The 15,553-nt window shown below is 40.0% G+C and overlaps 1 protein-coding gene and 1 long non-coding RNA gene across 7 annotated transcripts in view; one reads left to right on the top strand and one right to left on the bottom strand.

Moving 5' to 3' along the window:
- Nucleotides 1-1,831, bottom strand: TCEAL1 (transcription elongation factor A like 1). 6 transcript variants are annotated; one of them, XM_017863089.1, is made up of 3 exons: nucleotides 1,731-1,831; nucleotides 949-1,028; nucleotides 1-637 (listed from the first exon to the last, which is right to left on the bottom strand). In XM_017863089.1, the coding sequence occupies exon 3, from the start codon at nucleotides 603-605 to the stop codon at nucleotides 126-128; it is 480 nt and encodes a 159-aa protein (XP_017718578.1). In that variant the 5' UTR covers nucleotides 606-637; nucleotides 949-1,028; nucleotides 1,731-1,831; the 3' UTR covers nucleotides 1-125. The 6 variants fall into 6 exon arrangements, with proteins under 6 accessions (XP_017718578.1, XP_017718579.1, XP_017718577.1 ...); XM_017863090.1 differs by having other exon boundaries at nucleotides 961-1,028; nucleotides 1,731-1,830; XM_017863088.1 differs by lacking the exon at nucleotides 1,731-1,831 and adding an exon at nucleotides 1,500-1,630.
- Nucleotides 975-15,553, top strand: part of LOC108522711 (uncharacterized) — a 47,371-nt gene continuing 32,792 nt past the window's right edge. The window contains exon 1 of the long non-coding RNA XR_001883582.1: nucleotides 975-1,050. This is a non-coding gene — a long non-coding RNA (uncharacterized LOC108522711). The remainder of the gene's footprint in view (nucleotides 1,051-15,553) is intronic.

The raw sequence follows: 15,553 nt of genomic DNA, 5'->3' as shown, positions 1-15,553 counted from the left end.
AAAATAAATCCTCACAAAAAGTTAAAATTCAGAATATGGGAAAAGGCATTAAGAAAACGCACAGAAAGTCCAGGTGGCAATGGCAATACTATTAGCAGGCAAAACAGAATTAAAGGGCGAACACATTAAATAGGATAAGGACGGCTCCGTTTTGCCTTCCAATGCATTATCATCAGTTTGTTTCTTACTCTTTTCATCTCTTCTAGCTCATCTGCTGCCTGTATCATCTCCTCATTGCTTAAATTTCTGCCATGTATGTCCCCTCTAAATTGCGGGCGAGAACGAGCCAACCTTTCTTTAAAGCTTCCTTCTTCAAGCTTATGTTTTCCTACTCCACAAGGAGGCTGCTCCATGGGAGGGCGCCCCTCAAACAGGTCCTTCCTGGAAAGGCCCTCCTGCGGAGGGCGCTCCTCCGAGAGAAGTATCTCAGGCAGGAGCTCAGGCAGGAGGTCCTCAGGAAAGAACTCCTCCTCCGAGGACTGCTCCTCCGAAGACTGCTCCTCCGGGGACTGCTTTTCGGGAGAGTGCTCCACCGGAGGCCTCTCCTCATCGGTCTTGGGCGCGCTCTGCGGCTCTTCTTCATTTTCTTTGCGTGGTTTGTCCATGTTGGGAATTTTCTTCTTCAAGCACAGTTATTCTTAGGAGACAAGAAAGGCAGAATAGAGTCAGAATACTAAGTGGCTGGACTAACACCCAGACTGTGGGTTCCAATACCTGCCTTTTCCTGATTCGGGGCCCAGGCCCTCAACCTTGCGCTTTCCCAGAGGCTCTCCGGCTCTCCCGACTCCGCTGCTTCCCGGTCGCCCCCTCCTTCCCGAAAGCCCACCATTTTCCCAGCAGGCTTTGCTACAGGCCTCGCCCGCAGTGACAGGGGCGGGACAGTGCGGCCTGCAGACTCCATGCCTTTCGGCGTCCACCCTCGCGCCCCAGTCCCGGTCCACTGCGTACCCCTTCCCTGACCTGGACCTTTCCGGGCCGTGTGCTTCTAGTCGTCCTCTCCTCGAGGTGCCCCGCTGTGACCAGCAGACCTGCACACAGACGCAAGACAGGGTAGGGGGCGGGGAGTGGGGAGGAGGGACGGACTGACTGACACCCCCCCACCCCCCACTTTCTGGGCACCAGTCACTGCCTGCACGCCCCCCACCCCTCGGGTTCTCCTCTAGTCTCAGACCCTGCATCAAGCTTGGTCCTCCGTGCCCCCACCTCCCCACCCCGGAAAGCTTGCCATTTCTTCTCAGATGGGAAGTGGAAGGGAAGCATTCTTAGAAACTATTTCGAAGTGTCTGTACCTCCCTCCTCCCAGGGGACGGGGGAAGCACTCGCCTCCCCACCCCGCCCCCAAGACCACCATATTTTGCACAGAAATATGGGCGCGGGAGGCGGAGCTGGAGCGTAGGGAAAGGCCTGGACTCCGCCATCCCGATTCTGTCAACCCCATTCCCCGGGTTACTAGGCAGCGCCGACACTCACACCGATTTAAGAGGGTAGAGGGAACTTACTTCCTTCTGCTTTCCCTCTCGACCAAAGGGTAATAGGGAGATGGTGGACAGGCAAAAAAAGACCGGGACGAGAGGGACTTGGGCAGACATAGGCTCCTGGTCACGTGAGGGGCGCGCGTCACTGCTGAACTCAGATCCCCAGTTACCACTTTGACCTGCGGCCTTGCCGCAGCTACCTGCTAGTGCCTGCTAGTGTTCCCTGACCCAGACACACCAGGCATTGTCACTCACCTCTCTTTGTATTTGCCTTTTCCTGGTTGCCAGAGACGGTCCGCATCTAGTCTCGGGTAGTATCGCCTCTTCCTCTGTGCTACTTCCCCTGGTACCACCTCTTTCTCCCCTCCTCCCTTCCTTAGCCACCAAGGCCCCTTATTTCCCCTGCAGTTCAGATCCTGCACTGACATTTGACTATTCACCTTCATAAATCAGTATTATATCCTTATATCCCAACACTCTCAGTTTTAATCCACATCCATATCTCCATCATGTCCATTTAGGCTCATTCAGCATGTTTTCATCTCTTGTCACTTTCATGGGAGACAATCTTTCACTTTTTCTTGATATAACATTTTGTTTTTTTTGAGCCCCCAGACCTAAATTGGTAATCATTCAGTTCTAGACCTCTAGAAAGAGTTAAGTTTGTAAAGTTTGTAGATCTAAAAAGACTGAATAATTTTCGTAAATCAAATACGCATTTGTCCGTGTGTGTATACACACATATATATGCATGTATACACACTGAATATATTATATATTAAATAATTTATATTTACATGTGTACATATATATAAATTATTCAGTAGTTATTCATAATAGAATAAATAGATTTTACTGGGACTCTCAATCCTTAACCAGCCACCTCTTGGTGCTTCTGGTTGAGGAAGTTTATATTAATTCACTAAATCGACAAATATTTGAGTTCTGGGACTGCTGGACCCCAAAAGATAGATGCAGCAGGGAGGGCATTCCGTATTAATCTGTGCAATAATTCTGTTGACCACATACTGAGTAGCAGGACTACAATCATGCTAGCATTTTCAATTGTCATTGCAATATGTATTTTTTTTATCTAATGGTATTTTATGATCTTTAACCTTATGCCTGCCTCTCACCTACTCACATCAGCCTGGATGCTACTTTCTTATGCAGATGCAGATGCAGATCCCTTCCCTCTGTGTTTTACACTTCCAGGTAGATGGCCATCTGATCTGTGGGGATCCTGGGATTTTGTTTTAAAGCCAGGCTATTTAGTAAGTTTCTGAACAGAAATTCATGTGAAATTTCCGCTTTTAAGAACTGTTGCTTTTCTCCAACATCTAATTAATTTTGTGTTGAGATGGCAGTTAGACAAATATTAGTTTACCTTCATATCTTCTTTATAACTGTTTTACTTTCCAATTTCTCTGTGGCATGCGTCTTTAAAACCAAGTTTCACTATGCCTTCTTATTTTTTCATCAAGGGTTGGTTTCTCATTTGTATAGTTTCTTTCCTAGAGAAGTCCCATTTCATTCATTTCTATCCTCATTCTTCTTACATCCTGTGATGGAGAACTCACTACCTTATAAGATATCTCATTGAAATCTCAGAAAGTTCTAATCATTCAGAATTTTAAAATTAATTAATTAATTGACTTTTGCTTCTGTTGAGTTAAAATCTGCCTCCCAGTAGTTTACACACATTGGTCCTGGCTCTGCCCTTTGGAGTGGTACAGAACAGGTATAAAATAATAAAAGTACCTTTCATCCTTGACGGCTTAAAATTGCCACAGCTTCTATTCTGGTTCTTTCCCCCTTCCATTCTGTGAGACACTAGGCAATCTACTCAATCTTTCTGTGACTCAGCTTCCTCATATACAACATTGGAGACAATAATAGTACCTATCTCATAGAATTGGTATGAGGAATAACTGAGTCAATGAGTCAACCTATGTAAAGGACCTGGAATAGAGCCTAGCACATAGAAAGCACTCTATAAGCATTAACTATAATAATAGTAATAATAATAGTATGACATAGTGCTAACAATACTACTAATTAACATCCTTTTAATATTAAGATTAATTGTGCACTTTATGCCAGGCATTGCACTAAGTATTTTCAATAAGACATCTGACATAATCCTTAAAGAATTATGTTCTCACCAAGACTTTTTTTGGGGAGTTTAACCTCCCCAGTTATTTCAGCCATTTCTGATGTGTCATATTTTTTCAAAGTCATGCATTATTCTACATGTTCCTGAATGTGTAAATGTCTCTGAAAACACTGAATATTCTGCCTAGTGCAGAATGGAGTGATCTTATCACCTCCTTCATTTTAGAATAGGTGCTATACATCTATAGATGCATCCTAAAATTATAGTAGATTTTGTGAATGCCATATCACACAATTGAATCCAGTTTAAGTTGCAGTCAACTAGACCCCTCCCTTATTTCATACCTCAAGCTGTTAATCCACTTCTGTAAATCTTTTTAGTTTTAACTGACGTATAGAAGCTTCTGATTTTTTCTGGGTTAAATTTTGTCTCGTTAGATTCACTCCCTTAATCTTTGAATCCAGATTCTATCATTCTGTATATTAGCTGCAAATCATTAATTTAAAACATGCCACTAGTACTAAATAGGACGATAAGGTCAGCAAACTCAGGAAAGATCTATAGGTATCTCAGCAGAGAGTTCTGACTCCGAGTGAAAAAAATTTCTTTTCCTTATTGCATGTGGAAGCCAGGAGTATGCCCTGCCGAGCTAGTTCCCTTCCTCTCCTCTCTCATGTGGCTTCTCAGATTGCTTGCTTTCTAGTGCTGCTAATAGAAGACACTATAGTCCTTGAAAGCTCCTGAACCGGTATAAATTAAACTTTGATGAGAACTTAGTAACTATGGAGGGCAGATAAGGAGGTGTGAGGAAATAGAAGCAGGAAAGGAGGAATGAAGACCGAGTCTCCATGTGGGCTCTAAGTCTGCCCAGCAGTAGCTGATCTTGGGTTCCCTTAAGAGAAAGGACTCTCAAGAGGGAATGAGGTAAAGGTGGTTCTGCCACCAAATGACAATCATTTGTTACAAAGAAATGTGGTCTGCTACTTGTTTGTGTAGGGTTGGGGTGGGGCTGTCCTTCTGATGGATTTGATTTGATACCCTTGACTTAGGTCCCACGAGGGTGTATTGCTCGGTCCATTATTACTAATGAGGGTTTAAGTGTTTTGAAACCCATTTCAAAAGTGTGATAACTGAGCTCTAGGAGGTGACAAATTGTTCCCATGGAAACACAGATGATAGTAAGTAGCTGAGATGGGATTTAAAACCTAAGGCTAGGTGCAATGGCTCACACCTATAATCCCAACACTTTGGGAAGCCAAGGTGGGAGAATAGCTTCAGCCCAGGAATTCAAGACCAGCCTGGGTAACATAGTGAGACCCTGTCTCTAGAAACAATAAAAAAATTAGCCAGGCATGGTGGTGCACCCCTGTGGTCCCAGGTGGTCCCAGTTCCTTGGGAGGCTGAGGTTAGAGGCCTGGGAACTCAAGGCTTCAGTGAGCTGTGATTGTGCCACTGTACTCCAGCCTGGCTGATAAGAGATTCCATCTGAAAACAAAACAAAACAAAAAAACAAAACATAGGCAGTGTGGCATGAGTGATTGTACCTTTAACCACTATGAAAACTGCTCCTGGGCAGTGGGCTACACCCACATTTACACACAGCACTGGGCAGCTGCTGCCATGACAATAGTCTCCAAGTGGTGTGGCCTTTCTCTGGGGGATCTGAGAAAGCCCAGGGTGGGTTTCTCCTCCAGGGATTCCTGTTGCTGGGGAGGCTGCACTTCTGTGGCAGGAACAGAGCCCTTCTTCTTTGCGAGTCCCCTTGGTTTCACTTTGCAGGGCCTGTCTGCCTGGACTTGAGGAGTTCTGCCCTCTCCAGCCCAGAGGCTCCCTCTGTGGCTGCTGCCTCTGCATTCTTTCCTAATGGCACTAATGGCAGTACCTGCTCTCAGACTTGCAGCTGTTGACTGCAGCAGGCCCTGTCCAGCCTGTGGCTCTTATGGGTTCCTCCCCTACCCCTGCCCCAGGGGAAATACCTAAGTAGGAAAAGCAATGACAGAAACCTCCTGTTTTCTGTTTCTGCTTGCGGCCTCATCCTAATTGTGACCTAAAGACACACATACATACATACACACACACACGCGCGCGCGCACACACACACACACATCCTGTATGTGCTCAGAGAAACAAGGAGGGGGCCCTGAGGAAAGGCCAAGTAGCAACGCAGGCTGTTGGAAATGCACAGGGACAGGGAAGGTGGGTCCAGACCTGGGCTGAAGGGAGACAGTACCAGGCTTGGGTCTGGGCAAGACTTATGTTGTCATTCACTCCCTGGAGGCTCTGGAGGTGTGGCAGCCTCCTACCCCTCTCCTTGCCTCTATTTGTATCATTTTTTCTCCCTAAATAGTGGGGGCGAGGGCTGTGGTAGAACCATGAATGAGGTCCCTTCCAGCTCTAGGAAGCTATGATTCCATCCTGCCCACCATGCTGAGGAGGGAGGAACACCATTTGGCCTGAGTGGGGACCACCTGCAGACTGTGGCTGCTGCTGCGTTTCCCGGAATCCAGACAAGCTCAGAGCACAGAACTCATTCTATTTTGGCATTTCCTGCTGGGCTGCAACAGAGCCACAGCTTAGCCTTGGCCTTTCAGGGACTTTTACAAGCACCCAGAACAACCTCAGCCTGAGGTCTGGGTAGGAGGTTGGGACAGAGGCAGGGCTGGCTCCATAATTTGCAGGGCCCAGTGTAAAATGACAATGCAAGGCCTTTATTCAAAAAGCAAGAAAAAAAAGTACCATTGAAGGTAATAAAATATAAAGCTTTTTTTTTAACGTCATTTTTTTATTTTTTAAATATAATTCTTTTTTTAGAATAGTTTTAGATTTACCAAAAAATCTAGAAAATAATACAGTGTCTATATATTCCAAACCCTGTTTCCTCTATTTTTAACATCTTACATTATTATGGTGCATTTGTTATAATTAACAAACCAATATTGGGACATTATCATTAACTAAAGCCCATACTTTATTCCCATTTTCTTCATTTTTACCTGATATCCTTTTTTTCTGTTCCAGGATGCCATCTAGAATACTATATTACTTTTAGTTGGTATGCTGTCTTAGGCTTTTCTTGGCTGTGATCTTAACTGGAATTACACTGAATAAATGGATCAATCTGGGGAGAATTGCCACTTTCACAATACTGAGTCTTCTGATACGTGAACATGATATTATACTTCATTTATTTAGGTCTTCCATAATTACTGTCAGTGATGTATTATAACTTTCAATATAAAAGTCATCACATATTTAATAAACTTTATTTCTAATTATTTCATGCTTTTTGATGCCTTTGCAAGTGGTACTTTAAATTTTTTGTCTACTAATTGTTTATTTCTAGTATATAAAATATATACTTGATTTTTGTATATTGATCTTTTATCTTTAGATCATGCTAAATTCACTTAGTAATTCCAATAACTTTTTGTAAATTCTTAAGGCATTCTATGTACATGATCATGATTTTTTCTGTGAATACAGACATTTTTACTTCTTCCTTTCCTATCTACGTTTCTTTTCTTTTCTTTTTCTGCTTTTTTTTTTTTTTTTGAGATAGAGTTTTGCTCTTGTTGCCCAGGCAGGAGTGCAATGGCACGATCTCAGCTCACTGCAACCTCTGCCTCCCGGGCTCAAGTGATTCTCCTGCCTCATCCTCCCAAGTAGCTGGGATTACAGGCATGCACCACCACACCCAACTATTTTTTGTATTTTTAGTAGAGATGGGGTTTCACCATGTTGACCAGGCTGGTCTCGAACTCCTGACCTCAGGTGATCCTTCAGTGTTGTCCTCCCAAAGTGCTGGTATTACAGGTGTGAGCCACCGTGCCCAGCCTTTACATACCTTTTCTCCTTGCCTTATTGCACTAACTAGGATTTCCAGTACATAGTTGAATAACAGTGGTGAGAACTGACATCCTTGCATGATCCCCTATCATAAGAGGAAATCATTCTTCCACTATTAAGTGTGATGTCAGCTGTGATTTTTTTTTTAATAGATACCCTATTTCAGGTTAAGGAATTTCCTTTCTAATTGTTTCCTGAGAGATTTTATTGACTTTTTTCAAATGCTATTTCTGTATCTATTGAGGTGGTCATATTTTTCTCCTTATTATGTTAATATGTTTAATTAAGTTGACTTCCAAGTACTTGACCAACTTTGCATTTTTGTAATAAACCTCACTTGGTCATGATAAATATATATATATATACTTTTTATTTACTGCTGGATTCAGATTCCCAAAATTTTGTTAACAATTTTTTGCATCTATAAACGTAATGTCTATAGTTTTCTTGTAATGTTTTTGTATTGGCATCAGGGTAATTCTGGCCTCATTATATAGAGAGGAGGCCTTTTCCTTTATTTTCTGAGAGTTTATTTAACATTTGTGTTATTTCGGCCTTAAATGTTTGATAGAATTCACTAGTGAAGACATCTGGGCCTGGAGTTTTCTAGGAAAGTTTTTAATAACATTAATATAATTTTATAGATATAGACAGTGGTATACTGGAACTGGCCTGTACCAGCTATTGAGAGCTGATTGTCACTATCTCTTATCAAATCTACATTCAGTGATGATACATTGATTGATTAAAATTGGCCATAGTTTACACTTTAGAAGTCAGATACTCTATGAATCAGGGTTTTTAATTTCTTCCAGAGACCAGGTGGTTAAGCACCAGTCTTCTGTTCAGGTTTTCTATTTATTTTTTGAGTGAGCTTGGTAATTTGTATCTTTCAAGAAATTTGGCCATTTTATCTACATTATTGCATTTATTGGCATAAAGTTATTCGTAATACTACCATGCTGTTCTTTAAATGCTTAGAGAATCTGTAATAATGACCCCTTTTCATTCTTTTATTTTTTTTTTTTTAAAACAGCTTTATTTATTGTCGTTCACATGACATAGAGTTCACCCATTGAAAGTGTACAGTTCAGTGGCTTTTAGTATATTAAGAGATATGTGTAACCGTCACTACAATCAATTTTAGAACATTTTCATCACCTCATAAAGAAAGTTTATACCCTTTGGTTAAGACTCTCCACCCTCCATCCTCCCCAACCCTAGCCAACCATTAATCTACTCCTTGTCTCTATGGAATTGCATATTCTCTGTATTTCATATAAATGGAGTCATGCAATATATGGTCTTTTGTGATTAGCTTCTTTCACTTAGCATAATGTTTTCAAGGCCCATCCATATTGTAGCATATATCAGAACTTCATTTTTAATGACCAAATAGTTTTCCATCATCTAAATATACCACATTTTGTTTATGCATTTATCAGTTGATATACATTTAGATTCTTTTCACCTTTTGGTGATTGTGAATAATGCTGCTATAAACATTCATGTAAGTTTTTGTGTGGACATATATTTGTGGGGTTTTTTTCTCTTGGGTATGTAACTAGGTCTGGAATTGCTGGGTCATATGGTTACTCCATGTTTAACATTTTGAGGAACTGTCATTTTACATTTCCACCAGCAGCATATGAGGGTTTACATTTATCCTCATCCTCACCAATACTTGTTATTATTTGGATGTTCATTTCTGGTAGATTACAAGTCTGATGAAGTGCTCTGTGAGGGCAGAACATTATAAGGGATTAGTGCTCTTATAAGGAGGCCTGAGGGAACTTATTTGCCCCTTCTACCATGTGAGTACACAGCTAGAAGGTGCTATCTATGAACCAGAGATTCAGCCCTAATCAGGCACCAAACCTGCTGGCACCATGATCTTGAACTTCCAGCTTCCACAGCTGTGAGAAATAAAATTCTGTTGTTTATAAGCTACCCAGTTTATGGTATTTTGTTATAGCAGCCTGAATGGACTAAGACAGAGGTTGTTTTACTTCTTCCTTTCCAATCTGGATGTCTTTTCTTTCTTTTTTTTGGTCTAACCTCCGTGGCTGGAACCTCTAGTGCAATGTTGAATAGAAGTGGAGAGAACAGACATTCTTGTCTTGTTCCTGATCTTAAGGGGAAAGCATCCAGTCTTTCATCATTAAGTATGTTGTTAACTGTGTCTTTTTCATATATACCCTTTGTCAGGTTAAGGAATTTTGCTTGTATTCCTCATTTGTTGTGTGTTTTTATCATGAAATGGTGTTGAATTTTGTTGAACATTTTTTTCTGCATCTTTTGAGATCATCATGTGGTTTTTGTGCTTTATTCTATTCATACGGTGTTTTACACTGATTGATTTTTGAATGTTAAATCAACTTTGCATTCCTGGGGTAAACCTCACTTGGTCATATTGTATGATTCTTTCTATATGATGCTGGATTTGTTTGAAATATTTTTTGAGGATTTTTGCATCCTCAAAAAATCTACAGCATAACAGATATTGGCTTGTAGTTTTCATGTGGTGTCTTTGTATAGTTTTGGTAACAGAGTAACACTGGCCTTATAGAATGAGTGGAGAAATGTTTTCTCCTCTTCTGTTTTTTATAAAAGTTTGTGAAACGTGAATATTAATTTTTCTTTACATGTTTGGTAGAATTCACCAATGAAGCCATCTTGGCCTGGATGTTTCTTCATTGGTAGTTCATTCTCTTTATTTGTTATAGGTCTATTCAGATTTTCTATTTATCCGGGAGTCAGTTTTGGTAGCGTGTGTCTTTCTAGGAATCCATTTATTTAATCTAAATTATGTAATTTATTGGCATACAGTTATTCATAGTGTTCCTCCATAATCCTCTTATTTCTGTAAAGTCAATAGTAATGTACCCTCTTTCGTTTTTGACTCTAGTTGTTTGAGTCTTCTTTTTTTTTTTCCAGGCTAATCAACTTAAATGTTTGTTCATTTTGTTGATCCTTACGGAGAACCAGCTTTTGTTTTTATTGACTTTTCCTATTATTTTCTATTCTTTATTTTAATTTTCGCTCTAGTTTTATTATTCCCTTCCTTCTGCTTGCTTTAGGTTTAGTTTGCCCTTCTTTTTCAGTGTCTGAAGGTGGAAGGTTAGGTTATTGATATGAGATCTTTCTTCCTTTTTCTTCTTGAAGATCTTCTTCTTGAAGAGTCTTGTTATGTTACCCAGGCTGGTCTCAAACTCCTGGGCTCAAGTTATCCTCTCACCTCAGCCTCCCAAGTAGCTGGGACTACTGACACATGTCACTGTGTCCAGCCTTCTTTTTTACTGTAGGCATTTACAACTATAAATGTCTTTCTAAGCATTGGTTTAGACGCATGTTGTAAGGTTTGGTATTTTGTATCTTCATTTTCATTAGTCTTAACATATTTTCTAATTTTCCTCTTTATTTTATCTTTGATCTGTTGGTGATTTAAGAGTGTGTTGTTTAATTTCCACGTATTTGTGAGTTTCCCAAATTTATTTCTGTTATTGTTTTCTACTTTCATTCTATGCTATGGGAAATACTTAGAATTATCTCTAATCTTTCAAATTTATTGTGGTTTGTTTTATTGCCTAGCATATGGTCTATTCTGCAGTATGTTCCATGTGCATTTGAGAAGAACGCATATTCTTTTGTTGGGTGGAATATTCCATATATGTCTGTTTGATCTAGTTGGTTTATAGTGTTGTTCAAGTCTTCTGTTTCCTTGTTGATCTTCTGCCTAGTTCTTCTATCCATTATTAAAAGCTGAAAGTCCCCAACTATCCCAACTATTATTGTGGAGTGGTCTATTTATCTCTTAATTTCTGTAAGTTGCTTCAGGTAACTGTTTTGTTTTTTTTTTTTCTTTTTCTTTAGACAGAGTTTCGTTCTTATTGCCCAGGCTGGAGTGTAAAAGCACGATCTCGGCTCACTGCAACCTTTACTTCCCAGGTTCAAGTGATTTTCCTGCCTCAGCCTCCCAAGTAGCAGGGATTACAGATGTGTGCCACCACACTTGGCTAATTTTTGTATTTTTAGTAGAGATAGAGTTTCACCATGTTGGCCAGGCTGGTCTCAAACTCCTGACCTCAGGTGATCCACCCACCTCGGCCTCCCAAAGTGCTGGAATTACAGGTGTGAGTCACTGCACCCAGCCCTCTGGTGCTCTTTTGTTAGGTACATATATGTTTATAATTATTACATCTGCCTGATGGATTAACCCTTTTATTATTATACAATGTCCTTCTTTGTCTCTACTAACATTTTTTTTTTCTTGAAGTCTGTTTTGTCTAATATTACTGTGGCCACTCCAGAAAGCTGGCTATAGTAATATCAGACAAAATGATGTATCTTTTTTCATCCTTTTACTTTCAGTCCATTTGTATCTTTGAATCTGAAGTTTGTCTGCTATAGACAGCAAATGGTTTGATCTTGGTTTTTTAATTTCCATTTTAACAACTGCCTTTTATTGGATAGTTTAACCCATTCAGACTTAATGTTATTATTGATTTAGTTGGATTTATACCTGCCATTTTACTTTTGTTTTCTGTAGGTCTCCTGTCTTCCTCAAATCTTCCTTTACCACTTTCTTTTGCATTAACTGAATATTCTCTAATATAGCATTTTAATTTTAAAATGATTTTAAACTATACTTTTAGTTATTTCCTTAGTGGTTGCTCTAGACTTACCATATGTATATTAGCTTATCAGAATCAGCTTCAGATTTATACTAACTTAATTCCAGTGAGATATAGAAATGTTATTTCTATATCATTCTATTTCCTTCTCCATTTTTGTCATATTATTGTTATGTATGTTACAACTATACTACTGACAAACTCAACAATACATTATTATGATTATTGCTTTATATAAACATGTATTTTAAAGAAGCTGAGAGAAGAGAGGAGAACGAGTATATGTTAATAGCTTTTGACCTTCTTAGATGTCATGTTTAGATCTCTTCAGTTGGTTCCTATGGATTTCTTGTTGGGATTAATTCCTTTGCTAATGTAATATTTAATGGTGTTCCACATTTCTCTGAGGCACTGTACATTTGTATTTAGTCTTTTCTTCTCTTGGTTATTCAGATTGCATAATCTCTATCAATTTACCTTCAAGTTTACTGATTCTTTTGGCAGTTCAAATGTAATACTGAATTTTTCATTTTACTGTACTTTTGAATCCCAGAATTTCGATTTGTTTTAAAATAATTTGTATGTTTTTATTGATATTTTATATTTGATGCAGCATCATCATATCTTTCTTTACTTCTTTAATCATGGTTTCTTGTAGTTCTGTGAACATATTAGTAATAGCTACTTTGAAGTCTTTGTTCAAACTGACATATGGCCACTCTCACAAGGACCTCCTAGTGTCTGCCTTTTTCTGGTATATGGGTTATACTTTCCTGTTTCCCTGCAAATCTCATAAATTTTTGTTGGAAACCGAGATTTTGGATAATATATTGTAGTACCTCTGGGTACTATTTCCCTCTTCCCCATCTGGCGCTTTTTACTGATATTTGCATATTTATTTGTTTAGTGATTAGCTACATTATTTTAGTAAAGTCTGTGCTCACACAATGTGAAGCCTCTTATGTTGCTCACCAGAAGACTCAACCTTGGTTATGCCCACAGTCACCTTTGGCAGGGCTTTCCTTGACTGTTTCTTTCCCTGACCATACCCAGCTATTTAGCTCCACTAATTGCCTGCTGATTGCCCTATTGTTTTCAACAATGCCCTGGGGCATAAATGATTCCACAGACAGATTTGTTCTAATCCCAATAGGTCTCCTCCCAGCTTTCTCTGTCCCAGGTTGTCTCCAGCAAACTAGTGGGCCTACAGCTTAGTCTGCATCTCCAGAGAATCTACCAATGTCCTCTCAATTGCCTTTCACCATGTGTAGTGTTTTCTGGCACCATTTCTGACATCAAATGTGTGGTGTTTTCTAACACATCAATTCTCTGATTCTCTGGCACCAACTGGGTGTCCTACAATTCAATTTAATTCTGATATTAATTCCTCAGAGTTAGTGCAGACCCTACAGTTTAAGGGCTCTGAAGTATAAGACTGCCCTCCACTTCAGATGGCAGCTGCAAATGGGGTGCCCAACCTACCCACACTTCAGCCTGGGCTACTACAAATTTGAGGGTTCTGTAAACCAAAAAGTGACTGAGGCAGATCTCAATTGATTAGAGGTTTATTTTGCCAAGGTTGAGGACACACCTAGGAAAATGAAACACAAGTGGCAGTAGCATTGGTGATCTGTGGTTTTCTCAAAGAGGGCTTTGGGAACTTCAATATTTAAAGGAGAAAGAGCAAGCAAGAGGGGAAAAAAAAAAAAGGAGTATGGGTAGGCAATGAGGCAAGTGGTTACATTCTTGTGAGGCTCTGATTAGCACTCAGTGAGTCTACATTTTACATGTAAAAAGAAGGGAGTAGAGGAAAAGTCAATTATGCATTCGTTTCATGCTCAGTAAATCTACATTTTACATAAGATTAAAGTAAGCATGTGAAATTACAGCTATTTGGGAACAAAAGAAGGCAGTTTTTGGATGACTCAGTTCCCAAGCTTAACTTCCCTTTTGCCATAGTGAGTTTGGGATCCTGAGAGTCTGTTTTTTATTCACAGTTCTCATGACTCCCTCCTTGAGTTCAGTAATTTACTGGAATGACTCACAGAACTTAGAAAAGTGCTTTGCTTACTATTACCAGTTTATTATAGAGGATACAACTCAGGAAGAGCCTAATGGAAGACATGCATAGGGTAAGATATGGGGTATATTTGGCACAGAACTTCCATGCCCTTTCTGGGTGCTCCATCTGACCAGTACATCAATGTATTCCCAACCAAGAAGCTCCTGAGCCCCATCATTTAGGGATTTTAATGGAGGTTTTATCGAATAGGAATGATTTATGTAATAATTGGCCACTGGTAATTGAACTCAGTTTTTATCCCCTCTCCAATCCCTGGAGGTCGGGAGCAAGGCAGAAAGTTCCCATCCTCTAATCATGTATTTGGTCTTTCTGGTATCCAGTCCCCATCCTGAAGGGATCTAGGGGTCTTACCCTAAGTCACCTCATTTGCATAAATTCAGGAATAGTCAAAAGGGGCTCATTATGAATAACAAAAGACACTCCTATCATTCAGGAAATCCCAAAGGTTTTAGGAGCTCTGTGCCAGGAACTGGGGACATTGGCAAAATATTTACTGTATTATATATTTTTAATATACCATGCACCACAGCCTCCACTGTTTTTGAGAGCTCCCTTGAGCTTGGACTTCTCCATATTCTGTTGCAAATGGATTATTTTTCTTTGGGAAAAAATTTAGAACTCTCCATTTTACATCCTGCTTCCCTCCCTTCCCTCAGACAAAATCTCTGAGCCGTGGCTCTGGTATTTGTAATATGTATCATAGGTTATCACAGTCTACCTTCAAATAATATTACAGCTATCTCTCAGTATATCAGGGGATTAGTTCCAGGACCCCCTCTCCCCAGGATACACAAATCTATGTATACTCAAGACCCGGAGTTGGCTCTGCAGAACCCACCTATGTGAAAAGTCAGCCCTCTCTATATGCAGGCTTCACATCCCACAAGTACAGTATTTTCCATCTCAATTTGGTTGGAAAAATCCACATCAAAAAACACAGGTCAAACCTGTGTTGTTCAAGGGTCAACTGTAAATGATTTCGTGGATGATGGAAGAACCCTACAACTGTGCATTCCCCCTCCCATCTTTTTTTCTATTGTTGTACGTATTAGTCAGGGTTCTCTAGAGGGACAGAACTAATAGGATAAATGTATATATAAAGGGGAGTTTATTAACGAGTATTGACTCACACAATCACCAGGCGAAGTCCCACAATAGGCCGTCTGCAAGTTGAAGAGCAAGGAAGCCAGTCTGAGTCCCAAAACCTCAAAAGTAGGGAAGCCGACAGTGCAGCCTTTAGTCTGTGGTCGAAGGTTCAAGAGTCCAAAAACTGAAGAACTTGGAGTCTGATGTTTGAGGGCAGGAAGCATCCAGCAAGGGAGAAAAATGTAGGCCGGAAGACTAAGCCATTCTAGTCTTTCCACGTTCCTCTGCCTACTTTTTTTTTTTTTTTTTTTTT

This window comes from Rhinopithecus bieti, unplaced genomic scaffold (genome assembly GCF_001698545.2).
Source record: "Rhinopithecus bieti isolate Rb0 unplaced genomic scaffold, ASM169854v2 scaffold_68800, whole genome shotgun sequence".
NCBI classification, from domain to species: Eukaryota; Metazoa; Chordata; class Mammalia; order Primates; family Cercopithecidae; genus Rhinopithecus; species Rhinopithecus bieti.
This window is presented reverse-complemented; position numbering and strand designations above follow the sequence as displayed.